At 35.3% G+C, this 19,612-nt stretch overlaps 2 protein-coding genes across 2 annotated transcripts; both read right to left on the bottom strand.

The window, feature by feature from the left end:
• Positions 1 to 971: 971 nt before the first annotated feature.
• On the bottom strand, positions 972 to 13,835 carry pigr (polymeric immunoglobulin receptor). The gene is given in 8 exon segments (XM_022678901.2): positions 972 to 3,136; positions 3,233 to 3,282; positions 3,464 to 3,558; positions 3,663 to 3,735; positions 4,509 to 4,735; positions 5,660 to 5,741; positions 6,461 to 6,805; positions 13,715 to 13,835. Coding segments are annotated over 8 exon segments (1,005 nt in total). The 5' UTR covers positions 13,764 to 13,835; the 3' UTR covers positions 972 to 3,052.
• A 2,330-nt stretch (positions 13,836 to 16,165) lies between these two features.
• LOC103040403 (dolichyl-diphosphooligosaccharide--protein glycosyltransferase subunit dad1) lies at positions 16,166 to 19,392 on the bottom strand. The gene is made up of 3 exons (XM_007242241.4): positions 19,055 to 19,392; positions 17,321 to 17,489; positions 16,166 to 16,377 (listed from the first exon to the last, which is right to left on the bottom strand). Exons 1-2 carry the CDS (start codon positions 19,263 to 19,265, stop codon positions 17,359 to 17,361), a joined length of 342 nt encoding a protein of 113 aa, XP_007242303.1. The 5' UTR covers positions 19,266 to 19,392; the 3' UTR covers positions 16,166 to 16,377; positions 17,321 to 17,358.
• Positions 19,393 to 19,612: the final 220 nt, after the last annotated feature.

The following is a 19,612-nucleotide window of genomic DNA, read 5'->3' as shown; positions in this document are numbered from 1 at the left end:
CTTTCCGTATGTTTTTTTGTTTATGCTTCCTTGTTGTTATTAACTCCTGTTTACTCAATCCCTTTAATAAACATTGTAATTTGTATCTGCACGTGTCTGTCTTGTGTCTGGTCAACAGGAAAGTGGAGTTAAATCAACATTTAATATTTAATTTAAAACCATTACACAGTTTCTTTTCACTTTATATTAATGTTTATGTAACGTAATCAATATGATTAACAACTGCTTTCTGGGAAGATAAGCTTGCTGGATAGATAGATAGATAGATAGATAGATAGATAGATAGATAGATAGATAGATAGATAGATAGATAGATAGATAGATAGATAGATAGATAGATAGATAGATAGATAGATAGATAGATAGATAGATAGATAGATACTTTATTTATCCCGAAGGAAATTTAGGCATGAGGAATTTAATTTAATCCAGCACAGTTGGAATGTATTTCAGTTTTCAGGGAATTGCCAGCGCTTTACAGTACAGGAAATAGTAACTTGCTCTTATAACCTACAACACTGTGATCATGCAAACTATAAAAAAACAGGTTATAACTGAATACACAAGGGAAAGTAGTCCTGGTACGAAAAGACTTGACTGCACACTTATGGTAAATTAAGGATGTGGGGACATGCCCATTATGCAAATAAATAATGCTAGGAGCCAATAGGAAAATTATGATTTGTGTAGCGTATTAGGTAGACTTTACCTTATTTTGTGAGTGTGTCTCAGCTGTTCAATGTAGGTAATATTTATTGACAAAACATTGTGTTCTATTGAGTAATGATGTAATTAAGCAATAGCATTATAACCAATGATTTTATCATGTGACTTCAGCCTATACATTTTTTTTAGGAGTTACATTTTTTAAGGCTTCCTTCACTAATTACTGCACTGCTATATGACACTCTCATATAAAGTCCTAAAACTTTTGACTTAAGACTAAGATAAAATTATGAAATAAAACCGAATGACAGGACTGAGAACGGATTTTAATATTTATGTAGATTCTATTAAAGAATTAGACCAACAACAGATGATGTACATTAATATACAAACTCACAAACATCTGCTAATCAAAGGCACATTACTATATTTTAAGTCATTTAACAAAAAACAATGCTAAGCACATTCATAATGATAACCTCTTCATACAGTCCCTACAATAAAACAAACTGGGCATCAATATCCTGGGCTCACAGAGAAAGTACAATTGTGATAATCAAAATCAGTCATTTGCTTTAGAAAATATCTGGATTTCATACGAATAATACTTTTCCACACAATTAGCAAACAGCTTTCCGATGAGGAGTGACACCTGTTTACATCTGGTCATCTTCAGTATCAAGAATTATATCTGGATAAGGTCAAGCCACATATAAATAACTCACTGAAACCACTTCAGGAGGTGGTCTGAGATAAATTTAAAACATGTACAAATACGTTAAATCAAACAAACCACTTCAGGAGGTGATCTGAGATGCATTAAACCGATATAAGTCCACTCACTCAAACAAAACCACTTATAGAATTGTTTGAGACGAATTTAAAATAGATATAAAACAGATACAAATGTTATCATTCAAACAAACCACTTCATGAGGTGATCTGAGATGCATTAAACCGATACAAGTCCACTCACTCAAACAAAACCACTTATAGAATTAAACTACTTCAGAATATGGCCTGAGACACATTAAAAACTGATACAAATACGATTATTCAAATAAACTACTTCAGAATGTGGTCTGAGACACATTAGAAACTGATACAAATACGATTATTCAAATAAACTACTTCAGAATGTGGTCTGAGACGAAATTTAAAAATTGATACAAATTTGATCACTTAAACAAGTCACTTCAGGAGATGGTCTGAGACACATTCTAAACAGAAACAAATTCAATCACTCAAAGTACTTCAGGAGGTTGTCTGAGACACATTTAAAATAGATATAAAATTGGATCACTCAAACCACTTCAGGAGATGGTCTAAGACGCATTACAAAAACTGATACAAATTTGATCTCTCAAACAGAACCAGTTCAGGAGGTGGTCTGAGACACATTTAAAACAGATACAAATCAGATCAAGCAAACCAACCACTTCAGTGGGTGGTCTGAGACTAATTTAAAATAGATACAAATCTGATCACTCAAACAGAACCACTTCAGAAGGTGGTCTGAGACTAATTTAAAACAGATTCAAATTCAATCACTTAAACAAATCACTTCGGAAGGTGGTCTGAGAAAAATTTAAACCAATACAAATCTGATTACTCAAACAAGGTGTCTAAGACGAATTTAAAATAGATATAAAATTGTATCACTCAAACTATTTCAGGAGGTGGTCTGAGACAAACTTAAAAGGTACAAATATGAAAACTCAAACAAACCACTTCAGCTTGGTGGTCTGAGACTAATTTAAAAACTGATACAAATCTGATCACTCAAACAAACCACTTAAGGAGGTGATCTGAGACAGATTTAAAACAGATATAAAATTGGATCACTCAAACTACTTCAGGTCTCAGACCACCTCTTAAATTAGTTTAAGTAAGTAGATTTGTATCTGTTTTAAATACGTCTCAGACCATCTCCTGAATTAGTTGAAGTAAGTAGATTTATAACTGGATTAAATCAATTTTGGATTATTTTTACACTTGCATTTTATGTCTTTTTAGCCTAATCCTGAAATAATCTTAATACTTAAGATGTATAACGTTACCAGGTGTAAACAGGGTCTTATGTTTTTAAAGTAAATCTGGGCCAGTGTGTATGATTTAAGTGTTTAATGTGTGGAAGAATCAACATATATTCAAATGCATTGACAATCACTAGTGAAAACTGATATGTATAAACATTTTGATAAAATCCTGAAATAAAAAGCTACATTACAAACTGATAAAAAAACGGATGTACCTAATGTTCAACTTTAAAATAATACAACAAATAAACATCTTAAAGCTTCTTATTATCTCTTAAGTTCTTCTTTCAGTGTCTTCCTCTCTTCTTCTTTTTCCAGACCTTCTTTTAGAACCCATGTGTTCTCGATCAGGGTATTTGGACCTGCTGGACTGAGGAGTTCAGGAAGAGGAGTGAAGTGTTCTCTCCATCCCTACCATTCATTGGGCTCAACTAGAATTGAGAAAATAAAGTCAAAATCTTAGTATGTCAAAAAATTCATCTTAGAAACAAGAGAAAATTTTAGAGTTTTAGGAATTATTTTCATACCATTAGTCTAGCTTTTGTGTCATGTGCTGCTCTTGTCATTGGTTTCTTCCCTGTAAAATTTAAAAAATAATAACAATTTCACATGATTTTCGAGCTCTTTAAACATACTAATATCACTTTTGAAATGCACTTTATGAAATTCAGATTATATGATTAATAAAACAAACATTGCTGCAAGTATTTTACAATAAATGGTCCTTGTTGAAATAAAAAAATAATAAGGAGACATACTCCACTGCTCCATCATCCTCCATGATACCAAGACTGCACTCAGCAGGAGCAGCAGAGCTCCACACACCGTCAGGACAGGCTGCCAGAACACAGGACTGAAATGATACATGCAATATAGTAAATCTGATTAAAGCAGAGTATGATATTATAAACCATGTTTATAATAATAATGATTAATTCTGTAAAAAAAAATGGTCACCTTTTGGTGTCTGGTGCCTTTACCATGACCGGATACTTTGTGGTTAAGCTGCCAGGCGTTGTAATAGACTGTGCTGATGGGGACAGATTAAACATAGTTTTATATTTTAGGTTATTATTCAGTGTAGTATTAGTATTATTATTATTATTTAAATGCCATTTCAAAGTAGAAAAAATGTAACATTTTGTACTAGGGCTCCACGACATTGGAAATTGGATTTGAATTTTACATTGCACATTTTTTTTTCAACTATATATATATATCACAATATTAAACAATGCAGGGGCCATAAAGTCACCAGCCCCGCCCCCATCCGTGTGCTGTCTGGTGTCCGGACCAATCAAGAGCTGAGTCAGCGCCGAGCTCAACTCAAAACCCAAGGAAAACAGTAAAACCTCAGTAATCTGCCCTTTAATCAGGCATTTAAATGGCTTTTTTAAAAGGTAAATAAGAGCGTTCGTTTTTCTTTGATTAAAAGCGTGAATTCAGCTGTAACTGGAAATATCTGCGCTGCAAAACTGTGCTGGACTAAGGTGCACAGCTTTCAACACGTGCCCAACCATGTGGATGGAGGCCATGCTGTTACTTTGTGTTTACGCCTTCTCAGGCAGCAGCAGCCTGTCACTCACACAGACACAGAGACGGCGCTGTGTATCTACTTCTTGAGTCAAGAATCAATACATTGCAACATGATGTGTTAAATTTAATTGCCTTAAGTGACATTGCATTGCATGTCCTGTGATGTGACACATCGCAATGAGGATGCTTAAACAAATATATATCGCGCAGCCCTATTTTGTACTTTAAATGCTTATTAACTTGATTACAGTAGAAACGGACACATACTGGTGGTTGGTCTTGGCGTGACTAACACGTGAACGGTCACGTGCTGCTGGCCGGCTCCGCACCAGTACCATCCTGCATCCCGCAACTCCAGCCTCCTCATCGTCACGGTAACAGTATCCTTCCTGTCGTCTCTGATGAGCACAGATCTGCTGCTGAATGTTCCGTTAGCATCCGTCACTATGCATGAGTTCAAGTGGCCACTCCTGCACCATCACTTCTCACTGTCTCTGCACAAGAAACACAACACACAGGCACTTTTACAGAAAAAAAAATGACTTTTTTTTTTACTTGCTTATTAAATTTTACAGAGAACTATACATATGAGCAACTAATCCCTCACTACTACAGCAGCCAGGGTACAAATCTTTTATTTTATTGTTCCTTACTTGTTCACACCTTAAAAGAAGCATACATTTATTATGTATTGAGCCTGTAGTGTATAAAGCTAAATGTGGCCTATTGTTTTAATCATTTGTTCCACCTTAAAAGTTGAAGCCTTTCAGTTCAAAGTGCCTAAAAACATATCTTCAGCCTAAATCCTGTTTATTGTCTCAGCAGCATTTAAGGTGGAATGGTAAATTAGCACCATTTAAGGTAAAATGGTGAATTAGCACCATTTAAGGTGGAATGGTAAAGCAGAAACAAGCAAAGATAAGGTAGCCTAACAATTATTGTTGGTGTGAAACAGTATTACAAGAATCTGGATTACAAGACCTTTCAAACTGTTGTTTTTTATTGCTTAGGTCTTAGTTAGGGGGGGTCAATAAACAAAATCACCAGTACTGCAATGTTTCTTGCTTTGGAGTCAAATTTGACTAACAAAAGTCTTAGGCTACATTCACATTACTAGGCTGAAGTGACTTAAATCTGATTTTTTGCTCAATGTGGCTCAGATCAGATTTTTTTCATGGCTGTGTGAACGTGCCAAATCAGTTTTTTTTTTTTTTTTTTTTCAAATCAAATCTGAGCCACTTCCATATCTGAGCAAAAAAACGGATTTGAGCAGTGTGGCTTGTAATGTGAACGTAGCCTTAGTCTTGACCTGGTTTCGGCTCTTCAACACTAACCTTCACTACACACTAAGCCATCTTCTACAACTTGACTTGTAACCACGTGAATGGATAACGTTTGATCATGGTTTGAGGAGGTACCTGTATTTTTCGCTGTAGAGGCACTGCATAACAACACTGCTGCCTTCCTCACCACTGACCATGCTGCTCTCCACTCTCATACCTGGTGAAAAATACAAAGGCATTACTCTCAGCAACACTTGAGTTTCAATGTGTCTTATAAGTTTTATAGGATTAAATTATATTAGGGATACGAGTGCTGGATCTTAATCTACACAGATTTCTCTCCTGAAACTTGCATATTTGGCTGAGTAAATCTCTTCAGTTTATTAACAGTAAGCTTAGATTTACAGATTTCCACTAAAGCTTGAGCATTAGCTTTAGGGGCTAACCGCTAGCAGTTAGCGGCTAATGCCACCTGACAGAGCTACACGGAGGAACCCTGAGTGAGTGTTTTTCGGTAAGCCAGGGAGATATTAGCTAGCGGTTTGTCCCACGTAGCTTATTTAAACATGGAAAATGTGCAGATTACAGTCTGATATACTTTCCTCTGAACAGCAAAAGAGCTAGTGCTTTGTATGGTTAGCAGCTAATGCTAATGCTGCTCCAGCAGTGCTATCCAGGGTTAGCAGCAGGCTACAGGCCGATGATACTCAGCTCTAGCGCTTAGTGCAGTTAGCAGCTAATGCTAATACTGCTGGAGAACTAAACTGAAACTCCTGTATAACACTGTACTTCAGCAGAGTGGCTTTACTGCTCCTTAATACCTGACTGGTAAAATTCATACACCATTTTTGGGAAAATTAAAGGATTTTAAGTGCGGCTTATGTAATGTATTTATGAAAGTAAATGAATATTTAATAAAAGAACTGAACCACTCACCATGTACGACACTGATATAAATGGACGCAGTGCTGTCCACACTCCACATGCCGCCAACCTCCACTCCACACCAGTACCAGCCTGAGTCTTCCTCCTTCAGCTCTCGCATGGTGACGGTGAACACATACTGGGCCGGGTCATCAGCTATGGTTAGTTTTCCCTTCCCAAACGGAGCCGATTCCGGATCATCAGTACGAGCCAAGCTGCTGCAGAACTCCCTCATCGAGCCTTTACACCAGTACTTCACGTTCTGCGTGTACTGAGGGTTGTAATGGCAAGGAATGATCACTGACTGACCCTCTAATACAGCCTGGTTTTCGATTGTGGTCACAGTACATAGTGCACCTAGAGTGAGAAACAGAAGGGGTCAATTTGAGGCAAATTATAAGATAATATAAAGTCACTGTGTGCAATAGACAGTGTCTAAATCAGGGGTGTCCAAACTTTTTGTGTTGGGGGCCAGAAGGAGCAATATATTTGAAGTCACGGGCCACACCCTGTAATAAAACAAATAATGAAATATACCACTTTAAATAATACTTTTTTCCTGATTATTTCATTTACACACCATTTTACTTGACTTACTATCTTTATCTTTGACAGTGTTGTGTAAACTAAGATTTGTCAAATTGATGTTTAATTTCATGATGTCTCTTAATATTAAACTCCTTAATTACGGCAACTTTTAGACTCTTTGGCCCGTTTTTCTGCGCTAGAAATGCGCACCCTCTCTGCTTTTAGACTCTTTGGCCCGATTTTCTGCGCTAGAAATGCGCACCCTCTCTGCTTTTAGACTCTTTGGCCCGATTTTCTGCGCTAGAAATGCGCACCCTCTCTGCTTTTAGACTCTTTGGCCCGATTTTCTGCGCTAGAAATGCGCACCCTCTCTGCTTTTAGACTCTTTGGCCTGATTTTCTGCGCTAGAAATGCGCACTCTCTCTGCTTTTAGACTTTTGACACCTAGCGTTCAAACTTTGAATCTCACATTATAAAAACCTGCTTAACAGCGGACCAACTTTCATTCTATTTCTAAAATACCTCCAAAAAAGGAAACAGGCAGCAAATGGCCCGGGGGCCGTAGATTGGACACCCCTGGTCTAAATCATAAACTAGGACTGTATAATGACATCCAAGCCCAGATGCCTCTGAACCCGAAGACGTACTATCTGTACTATACTTTACTGGAGTAATTATAATATTTCAGATGACTTTTTACTTCTACTTCTCAAATTTTCACACAATTATCTAAAATTTCTACTCCTTACATTTTAAAAACAGCCTCGTTACCCCAATTTCATTTCAGCTCGTTTTCATTTCAGCTTCTCATTGTTCAATAAAACCCCTATAAATCTCTTCATCCAGAGTGAATCTGATAATTATTTACCATTCTGACTCCCTATTGGTTTATACTGTGATCCATCACACCTGCACACGTCCCCCCCCCCCACACACTCCAGCAAGAACATATCAGACGTATGTAGTCTAGTATAAAGATGATCCGTGCAGAGACTCAAGAGAACTCCAGTCAAACTCCAGTCCAACTAAGCTTCTTTAATATATTTATATTCTACTGAAATACATTCATTTACAATCAGCATATATGCAGCTGAAACACTAGCAAGCCTAGTGCATCCCAAATTTATAAATTTATCAAAATTTTAATAGAACATTATAGTCATTATAGCTTTTATTGAATGGGCTCCAGGAACATGATAAGGAGCCACTGACTAGATTAGAAGATGTCTTTGGATGCCCTTATTATGGTGCAACCAAGATGAATTTTATTGACGTATAATTTTCGGCATAGTTTTCATCAACCAACCTTTCGTTCAAGCCGAAAATGAGACGATACTTAAATAAAGTATGAGCAGCATAAAATAATAAAAACGATGAGGAAATTAACTGACATTTTCGTCAACGAATAAAAACAAGACGAAAATGTTTGGCAGGGACGACACCCAATCAGAACTGATTTAGTTTTGTGAAAGGTAGGGACCAGTTAGGAAGAGATCCAATCACTAAGACTTTAGCGTAGGTGGAGAGGCGGGACAAGCAGGCTAGTCATCCAATCAGTAGCCATCTCTTTTTTTCAGCAGTCAGATATATTTACATTTACACCCTTTGCATTTTAGTCATCTAAATTGACTGTAGTTTTAGTCGACTATATCTTTATGATATTTAGTCGACTAAAAACTAGACTAAAACTAAAAACATTTCAGATGACTAAATTATGACTTAAACTAAACGCCATTTTCGCCAACAACATTTTGTTGACAAAATTAAAACTGGGTGTGACTGACCCCACTAGCATACCTGTCAAGTTTTAGATTTAAAAATAAGGGATATTTTCCTCTGTACGCCATCCCACCAGCACAACAAAGGTTTAGTATCCCTTACATTTAAAGACAGGTTTACAAAAAATCTAAAATAACCACATGTGAACCACTTACACACTACAATTAGATTATCAGAATCTGAAATGTTGTGGACATTCCTACATATGTCATTATTTTAATACAGCCAAATTAAAAACCCTTTTCTATATATTAAAAAAAAATTAAGATTTCATGTCCTTTTTGGCATAAATGCACTCTTTTATATTATATATTTTTTATTTATTTAATGGATTTAAAATTGAACAAAGGGTGCACAAAATTCTGCAAAATCCCTGTTGGTGACCTAAAAACAGTATTATGAGCTTTTACTAAAAGGACATGGACCAGATATGTTCCATCAGTAAAAATTTGTCCTAAGGGGCCTGCACAATACATTTTAATTAATACTTCTTCCTTTTGATCACTCCACCCCTGATCAGTTCAGTTAATTTCGGTCCTCTCCACATTTCTAGTTAAACTGAGTCACAAGCTGTATTTTTTTATTTTAAAAGGTTTAATCTGTGTTTTATTTCGGAGACGAGTATTTTTAAGCAGCTATCAGAAAAATCTCATCACAGTTTCCATGATTAGCTTACCGTTACCTTTCTTTTAGAAAAATCGCTGAATATCCAGATATGTTTTAACATCAGCTGCTCCGACTAGCTGCCTGAACTCACAGCAACCTCCTTTGCAAGCTGATTGGCTGTTTCTCCTGAAAGGCGGGACTTTCTCCTTGAACCGGCTCCACGATTGGTTAAGAGACACAGAGCGGTCAGTGCCCTGACTCCTCAATAATATCTATTTTTATTTTTAATATAATACAGGAAATTAACGGGAAAATACTAATACGGGAGGACGACGGGAAAGAGGAGTAAAATACGGTAGTTTCCCGACCAAAACGGGAGACTTGACAGGTATGCACTAGTGAAACTTTGGAGGCCTTAAGTCCTTTCCGTTTGACTCAAACTTGACAACCAAAAGTGTAAGTCTTGACTTATCCAACTCTAGCCTTTACTAAAACACTAAACCATTGTTTTCAACTTCACCAGTGGTCAGTTTGTGACCACAAATAAACACTTGGATGGATAACTGATCCAGAAGCTGAATGGGCTCCTGGATCAGGATTAGGAACCACTGGCTAGACTAGATGTCCTTTCTTGTTTTTATTTTGGTTTGAGATACGTAGACTCTGAAATATCATTTACACCAATTCACAGTCATTCTTAAGAGAAGCTAAAACTTCCTCTTTTAATTTCCTTAAAATAACATCAAATCTATTGAGCAAGCTCACATCCTGTCCACTTTCACCCTGGCCCTGCTTTGTTTTTTTGGACGTGTTCCCTTTTTTCTTGGCAGTTCCAGCATGAGGTCATTTTTTTCAGAATAGCAGTTGGATGAGCCAATCACGAGGCCTGATTTCAATGAAGTGTCCCTTTTTAATCTTTTATTTATTCCCAGTAGGATATCTGAGCAGACCCTGCCCTTTTTGGAGGGCTTTTTTATATGGGTGAAAGGTCAGATGAGCAGTTTTTCTTTAAAATACTAATTTATAGCAGTGGAACAACTACTAACTTTATTAGGAACACTATAATAATACCCTGATGGCTTTTATTTGCTTTCAAAAAATCCTTAAACCTTCATGGCATGAATTTCACAAGTTGTCGAAACACTTCTTTGGGATTCTGCTCCCTGTTGACAGTACTGCTTTACAAAATTTTTGCTGGGGATCCACCAGTTCTGCAAAGAAACACCCCAAAGGTTCTCTAATGGATTCTTTGGATTCTGTTGACTGGTGAAGAACCACCACTGAGGAAAACTGAACTCACTCTCATGTTCAAAAAACAACAGTCTGAGACAACTCTTGTGACATCTGAAAGTAGCTGGAAGTAGCTGTCAGAAAATAAGTGAATTTTGGTCATGAAGGAATGCACATGGTCAGCAACAATACTCATTTAAATAATCTGTGGAATTCAAGCCACGATTGGTCGGAATTAAAGGAGAACTTCAGTGTGAAATTGATTAGGGTTGTAGTGAAACAGGATAACAGCTAAGAACTTTTGTCAAATAGTCTACATCCATTCTTCTCCAGTATCTTGAAATACAGAGCTTTTAGTTGATGCTCCTAACAGGCTTACAATGTTAGTGATAGGGGCATGGAGTTACCCATACAAAGACTACCTGTTTTTAACCCTCCTGTTATGTTATAGGTCAAATTGAGCCATTTTAAAGTTTAAAGATCTAGGAAAAATAGTCAAAAGTATTTCTGCTTGCCTTAATTAGTGTAATCAACATATAATATAAAAATGGTTCATCTCACATATTCATATGCAACCACCCCCTGCAAAAACTAAAACAATATTGCAAAATGATGTTTCAATATTATCCAAAACCATTGTGTTTTATATGCTGGTTTCAAATGTAATAAAGTATTGAAACACTAAAATTTACAAAAATATTTTTTTTATGAAAAATGATTGAATTATCCTTATTGAAGCATTACCTGTTAGGTAAAAAAAAAACACCATTGCACTAAATATTGATAGAATAATTAGTAATAGAGTTAATGATGAAATATTCACACTAATTGTTAGTTTGTTTGTTTTTTAAACATCTTTTGGATAATTAAACATGCACCCATTTTATATGACCCAGGAACACCACTGCTGTTCCTGACAAATGAACATAAAAGGAGGGTTAAATCGATATGCTGAGAACTTTAAATGTGCACAGATATGTTATTAAAAAAGACTTGAAATGAAGTCATGATAAGTTAGCTGACAAGAACAAATAGATAGGATAAGGGAACAGATTTCTGTTGCTAAAATATCTCTCTATTTCCACTGCCTTAAGTTACTGTGTGAATAAACATTGTATTTAATAAAAAATACTTGTGCACTTTCAAAGTTCTCAGTGCATCGTTTTTAATATCAGGACCCTCATAATTCTACCAATAAAGTGTGGAGCTACTTTGAGCCTGATAATGGTGTAAAAATAGCAATTTCTTTGAATGGGTAGCTTTGTATGCTCCTATCACTCTGCACTGTAAGCCTGATGGGAGCATTAGCTAAAAGTGCTGTATTTCAGAATTCTGGAAGAATTCAACCAAAGTTTGTCAATTTCACACCATATTTCTCCTTTAATAGTCCAAATGTACCAAAAACACATTTTCCCCACCATTAGACTGCCTTAACTAGCCTGGGCTGTTAACACAAAAAAGCAGGTTGGGTTCATAGATCAATAATACACAAATCAACTGAATAAAAAAAAAAAAAACACCCACAGTTAAAATGTCCAACAGAGTGTTCTGTCCAATATTTACTCAACACAAATAACCCAAGTTTGATTGTTCTCAACTCAGCATTTTAGAGTGTACAAAGGTTATGGTGTTTTAAACGTATCTTGTTTTCTGCTAAAATGTGAAAATCAGCTAACAATTATGATTTTTTTTGGTTTAAAACCTGCAAAATAAGCTTTGCAGTTCTTGTTTGTTCACTTATTTTCACATATAAAATCAACAGAACATTTTAATTTAAACATGCATACCCAGGTGAAAAAAATATACCGGTATATACTTAATTTTACATACTGTAAAACATATTGAGAAATGTATAAGTATGCTGTAAATACATTAACAGATTTATTACTTTACTACTTCCTTAAAATATATTAAAAGTACATAAATATTATACATGCTTTCATCAAATGTAAACTAAATGAAATTTTGATCATATTTTTTTAAAATAACAATATATTGTATTTAAAAAATAGATAATGTTTTATGAAGTACACTTTTAGTTTAATGCAATTCAATATACTTCTAAAATACTTATTTCCAAATATACTTAATATACTTTTGTACATTTTTAGCAAAGTCTGTTAAAAACAGCTGTTACAGTAGTTCGCTTAAAGTGCAATATATCATGTAACGTATTAGAAAGTAAATTAAATTACTACTCTTAAACAAAAAGTAAATTTGTAACATGCTAAAAATTGTAGTGCAGTATATTAAAGTTAAAATATATGTTTATACCCAACGAAGTATACTAGAAGTGTGCTACTTAGAAAAGAGAGGAACAAGAAGCATATATGTATTCTAATAGATTCTAAATAGATCACATATATTTTAAACATCAATTCTTAGTGAATTTCTAAAATATACCTGGTGTATAATAGTAATAGTGATACAGTTATAGTAATAATCATTAAATGTATTATAACTTTACTGTAAATTTTTATTAAAAATATGGGTTTACATACATGAAGTAGTATGTTTAAAGTATGTTACGTAAGTATATTTAAAATAGTTCCATTCTAGTACAGTTAAGTACACTTAGCATAATTTAAGTTATACTTTTATACTATTTTTTAAATACAATTAAAATATTATATAATAAAGTACAAAAAAGTTGTTTTATTTTAGCACTCTTTAAATACACTGATTAATAATGCTTAGTATACTTTAATCGACTTTTTTTTCACAAGGGTATCCAAACTTTTGCTTACAAATGTCCAAAAGCAACATCTGCATTCCTAATAATGCAAAAAAAAAAATAATAAAATTAGTTCCAGAAGTAAATCTCTGCAGGGGATTGAGTCACAGTTTTGCTTTATTAATAAAAAAAAAGTCCCACATAAAACCCTGCTGAAGGTTTAAGGGTTTAGTCACTGATCTTCTAATCAGTCCCACAGACACCAATCATCACCGTTTATTAAAAACTACAGACATACTCCCCTTTCTGTCCCAGTTTTTTACATATTTGGCATATTTTCTCAGTGAGTGTACTCTGAGCTGTACACACACTCTGCTCTGACCGCTCAGCTTCAACATCTGCTCCTAAAAAATCCAATCAGATCTGATGAAGATGATAAAAAATCTCACCTGGAAGTCGATGAAGGAGGAAGAGGAGCAGAAAGAGGAGTGGAGTCATGATGAAGAGCCGTCAGGGACCTGCTCCAGCTCCTCTCCCAAACGCAGCTGTGCTGAGAGGACTGAGAATTCATTCTGCCCTCACTTTCACTTCCCTTCTGCACTGACCAGTTCCAGATGTGCTGCCCTCTTTAACTCTTTACATCCCAGAAGAAAAACAACACCATTTACAGCTAAAAACATTTACAGCTAAAAACATTTACAGCTCACAGTAAATCAAAATGAATAGATTATTATCTGCCTGCCTTTGTGTACTATGTTCTACTCCATATCATTAAATCAATTATGCTTTACTACCTTACTAATTATTAGACCCTTGTAAAAGAAAAGTGTATTAAAAAGTATACTTAACATAGTATATATATGTGTATACTTTTTAAAGTTAAAATGTGTACCTAAATACATACTAAATGTACTATTTTGGAACAACTTATGGCAACTTAAGCAATATATTTTAGTTATGTTATAGTTATCATTTTATTTTAGCTTAATTGAGCTGTGTAATTAAACACAACATAAAAGCATTAGACTTTTGATTGTTTTTTAAACACCTTTTTTTTTTTTACACTTAACGTATATTGTAAATGTACTACTTTGCGCACATAAATGTACTATTGGCGCACATATTGTGTACACTTTAATGTTACTGAAAAATAAATACACTAAAGTGCACTTTAAGCACAACATATAATTGAAAGCATACAGGTCCTTCTCAAAAAATTAGCATATTGTGATAAAGTTCATTATTTTCTGTAATGTACTGATAAAGATTAGACTTTCATATATTTTAGATTCATTACACACAACTGAAGTAGTTCAAGCCTTTTATTGTTTTAATATTGATGATTTTGGCAAAAAAGCAAAGAAAAAAAAAACCCTCAAAAAATTAGCATATTTCATCCGACCAATAAAAGAAAAGTGTTTTTAATACAAAAAAGTCAACCTTCAAATAATTATGTTCAGTTATGCACTGAATACTTGGTCAGGAATCCTTTTGCAGAAATGACTGCTTCAATGCGGCGTGGCAGGATGCTTCCATAGCGGCCTTAAGCTCCTCCAGAGTGTTGGGTCTTGCGTCTCTCAACTTTCTCTTCACAATATCCCACAGATTCTCTATGGGGTTCAGATCAGGAGAGTTGGCAGGCCAATAGAGCACAGTAATACCATGGTCAGTAAACCATTTACCAGTGGTTTTGGCACTCTGAGCAGGTGCCAGGTCCTGCTGAAAAATGAAATCTTCATCTCCATAAAGCTTTTCAGCAGATGGAAGCTCCAAGTGCTCCAAAATCTCCTGATAGGTAGCTGCATCGACCCTGCCCTTGATAAAACACAGTGGACTAACACCAGCAGCTGACATGGCACCCCAGACCATCCCTGACTGTGGGTACTTGACACTGGACTTCAGGCATTTGACTGTAGCCCATTTCCTGCACACGCCTGCGCACAGTGGCTCTGGATGGTTCTACTCCAGACTCAGTCCACTGCTTCCGCAAGTCCCCCAAGGTCTGAAATCGGCCCTTCTCCACAATCTTCCTCAGGGTCCGGTCACCTCTTCTTGTTGTGCAGCGTTTTCTGCCACACTTTTTCCTTCCCACAGACTTCCCACTGAGGTGCCTTGATACAGCACTCTGGGAACAGACTATTCGTTGAGAAATTTATTTCTGTGTCTTACCCTCTTGCTTGATGGTGTCAATGACAGCCTTCTGGACTGCAGTCAGGTCGGCAGTCTTACCCATAATAGCGGTTTTGAGTAATGAACCAGGATCAGAGTTTTTAAAAGCCTCAGGAATCTTTTGCAGGTGTTTAGAGTTAATTCGTTGATTTAGATGATTAGGTTAATAGCTCGTTTAGAGAACCTTTTCATGATATGCTAATTTTGCCCATTCTGCCCACATATTTAACACAGGTTGTGTTAGATTTGATATTATGAGACTGTTAACTGTCTTGTCATGTTTCTTAGCCCTGGTCCTGGGCTGTCCTGCACTTTTGAGTGTTTCACTGCTCCCAACACATATTATATACAATTAATCAGCTCATTATTGAGTTAACACTTGTGTGGAAGATCAGATAAAGCACTATACATTTGCAGGACAACAGAGCTTCAAGAACAGGGTTGATACACAAGTCTAAAGCCCAATACATAGTCTATTTAATTTAGTTGTATGGTGCGGCCTTGTAAACAATAATCATGCATGTGTCCTGAAGGTCTATTGTATTGTCCTGCTGATACTTTTACATTTGGTTGGGAGAACAGCGTGCTTCATATTCTACATGACTGTGATAGTCTTCCTTAATATCTGCATTTTTTATAGAAATTATGTGAATTATAATAAACTGCTATCCATTAGGGATGTAATTCAAGAGAAACAAATGGACAAAAATATATATATTGACAAGTCATAATTAATCATTCTTAGTCACTTTATTTGTGTTTCAGTAACTGAAGAACTTTAGAAAAGTAGAAAAGTGTTTTGTTGAGATGAACAAACAGCTGTTCTAATATTGACATATTGACAAATTATATTAAACATTAAACAAATCTCTATTTTAACGGCACTGATTGAAGTTCACTGTCAGGTGTTGGTCAGGAAGGCATTAACACCACGTCTCCATGCCTGAAACAGATAAACAGATACAGGTCAAAGAGGCATTTCCACAAAGGGAGAATTTATATTTTAGCAGGAATATATTCAATAATTTACTCTCATTTAATAAATGCATTTAGCTTATTTGAGCTGCATCTTGTATGACAGGATGTGTAGACTGTGTTGAGAAATCCTGTCAAAAGAATAGGACCAGATAAAACTTGGACCTATTGACACCATGCATAGTGCCAGATATATACTAGAGTTGTGGGGCAGGGGAGCTATGTTTTTTTTGGGGGTTCCAATATCCTGACTTAATTAACGTTCTTGGACAGTAGAGACAGTTACTCCAACAAAAGCAGGTGTGCCAATACTTTGGTTAGATGATTTTAGATGAGTTGTATTACATTTTTTTTTTAAATTACCAAAACAAAATAGCTTGGAGTTAATGCAACAGTTTCTGTGACATTATAATTAAGGACGTACAATGATATTGGATTTATATTGGTATCAGCAGATAATTGCTTGTTATATACTTTTTTTAGAATAATTGGCATTGGTTGATATTTTAAACTGATATTTGCTCATGTATTTATTATATGCTGAAAATATATCAGGTAACACTACTACAGCACTACTGCAAATGGCCAGCAGTGGCTATGCTTCCTAAAAAAATATTCATTTAAGCTCATTTTATGTTCTTTTATTAGTTTTAAAATGATTGAAAATGATACCGGAGTGTCTGATCTCTCCATAAGTTATAAATATGAATATAAGTATCGTTTTATTCACATTGGCAGAAATGTACATCTGCATTGGTCTAGAAATTCCTTATTAAAAATACTAAGCAATAATTTGTGAATAAATCTCCAAATTACAACTCATCACAAGTATTTAGATCATTTGGGCCCGATCTCAATGTGCAAGTACAGCAGTCAAATAATACAACCTACTAAGGTTATTGCAAATATACCTGCAGAAAGTAGCACCAGCTGAGAACAGGGTCTTCACTCATCCAATGAAATTAACCACCACCAGGTGGAGAACAGTATGGGCGAAGAGGAAGTCTGCGAAGGCCCTCTCCGGTGAGACGGACAGGAACTCTCCTTTATTCTGAGGGTTGATCTGGATACGCAGACACACTGCGGAGGAGAAAGATGCTCTGATGTTATGATCAGTTTAGTTTCACTCAACATGGAAAAAGGCCAACAAAAGCTTGTCTGGGAGCTACACCTTATTATATGTATTAGTTTAGTTTAGTGCTTATGATTTAGCAGTCTTTTTTCAACTAATAGGCTCCAAGCTGTTATCCAATTTATACAGTTTCATGGAATATCAGAATATCAGAGGGATTACTACTTTATTTCTTTTATCCTTCTAAGGATGCTACACCATGAGATGTAAATACTAAGATCTGCAGTGGTTTGCATGGGATGCAGGTGGAGACTGGCCACATTGATGGCTCTACTTTTCCTTTTTCCCCCTTATTATTAAATAATTAACACTGACCTTAAATGAGGAAAATGAGACCTGCAGTTCTTTAAATCTTATTTTGGGTTCTTTTGTGACCTTCTGGATGAGTTGTTCATGCCCTTTTGGAGTAATTTCGGTAGGCCTGTCACTCCTGGGAAGGTTCATCTGTTTTTTTTTTTTTTTTAACTTATCTACTTTTCTCATCTACCTTTACTTTTCTAATCTGTTGTTTAATTCATTTTTTTTCAGATGATAAAGGACATATCGTGTTGCTTTTCAAGAGCTTTTAGCTGCTCTTGTTGTCAGATATCCTCTATTTAAGTGATTTCTTGATTCTACAGGTCTGGCTGTAATCAGGCCTAGTTGTGGTTAGTAGTGAACTTGACCTCAGCTTAAAAAAAAAAAAAATGTGATTAATCACAGTTAATTTATGAGGGTAAAAATAATTTAAGAAGTGCCTTTAATATTTACTCAGGTTTTATATTCATATAGTTTGATAATCTGAAAATGTAGGTATGACAAAAAATGCAAAAACAAAATAAACCTGTACTTTTCATATATATAATAATACCAACATTTTTGAATAACGTGAAAGGAATAGGACCCTGAAATATCGTGCCATATCACTCACCCCTAATTATCACATCAGGGTACTACTTTTTTTTTTTTTTTACTGTTTTTAGCAAAAGAAGACTTTACATCTGTCCAATACCATTTTTATGGTATATGGAGATATTTGGAGTGCATTATTATTATTATCATGACATACTGGATCAGTCTAGACTTTTGTTACTAATCTGATAAAATTCTTGTAATTTTTTTATATATTACAGTTAGTGGTGTGCCATATCATATCATATGCAATAATAAAATTTAATTTTCATTTTGTTGCAGTACAGTATTCTTGATTTTATTTTTTTTAATTCAGTGTTTTGTCATATCACCAAGAGTCTCGTCATTGCAAAAATACCATGAAATATCATGATGTTATTTTAGGGCTATATCGCCCACCCCTAATATATACATACTCAGTTTATATTCGTCAGTTTAAAAAAAAAGTATGATATAAAAAAGACAGAAACTTAGCACGGAATTAATGACTTCCTGATCTGAGACCAGGTAATGCTAGTTAAGCTAAGCTAAGCTAGCTCTGCAGAAGCTAGGTTATCTATATGTTGTGGTATATGCTTTATTAAAGCCCTGTACCATAATAAACATATATAAACATACATACCAGCGAGGATGAAGGATCCCACAGAGGAGATGAATCCGGACAGAAAGCTGTTGAAGGGGAAAGTTCCCACCAGTAAACAGTAGAGGAACTGGAAAGCTCCAGTCAGTAAAATATACAGCAGATAGGCGTCTATCACCTTCAGCTTGCTGGAGGTTCTGTTCCTGTACTCCTCCACAAAACGAGTGAGCACGGAGAACACGGAGTCAGACATCCCGCTGCTGATTTATAATACAGGATATATAATAATAAAGTACTGAATAAAACCCGCAGATCCACACACTCTAATCAATGACGTGTAGCTGCAGAAGAGCGTCTCCCTATAAAGAGTCCCCACTGAAACACTGCACTCCTCACACTGTAGTTCCGACCTCCTCTAAAATCAAATCGAATCAAATCAAAGCTGCGTCCAGAAACTTTTGCTAGATCGTTATGTTTGTCTAATGTTTGTATTTTTTGTGAACCATTGGAACATCTATTTTTCTAATGCAAAATATCTAACAGGTTTTGAAAGGATCTATTTAATTGGTTGAAGACGCAATATAAATAGGATTATAAACT

The sequence above is a fragment of the Astyanax mexicanus genome, chromosome 4, assembly GCF_023375975.1.
Source record: "Astyanax mexicanus isolate ESR-SI-001 chromosome 4, AstMex3_surface, whole genome shotgun sequence".
Taxonomy (NCBI): Eukaryota; Metazoa; Chordata; class Actinopteri; order Characiformes; family Acestrorhamphidae; genus Astyanax; species Astyanax mexicanus.
This window is presented reverse-complemented; position numbering and strand designations above follow the sequence as displayed.

Coding starts and splice junctions, on each gene's coding strand:
- LOC103040403 (XM_007242241.4), bottom strand. CDS start 19,265: ATGTCTGACTCCGTGTTCTCCGTGCTCACTCGTTTTGTGGAGGAGTAC. Junction 17,490..19,054: donor GGGATCCTTCATCCTCGCTG/GTATGTATGTTT, acceptor TCTCCTCCGCAG/TGTGTCTGCGTATCCAGATC.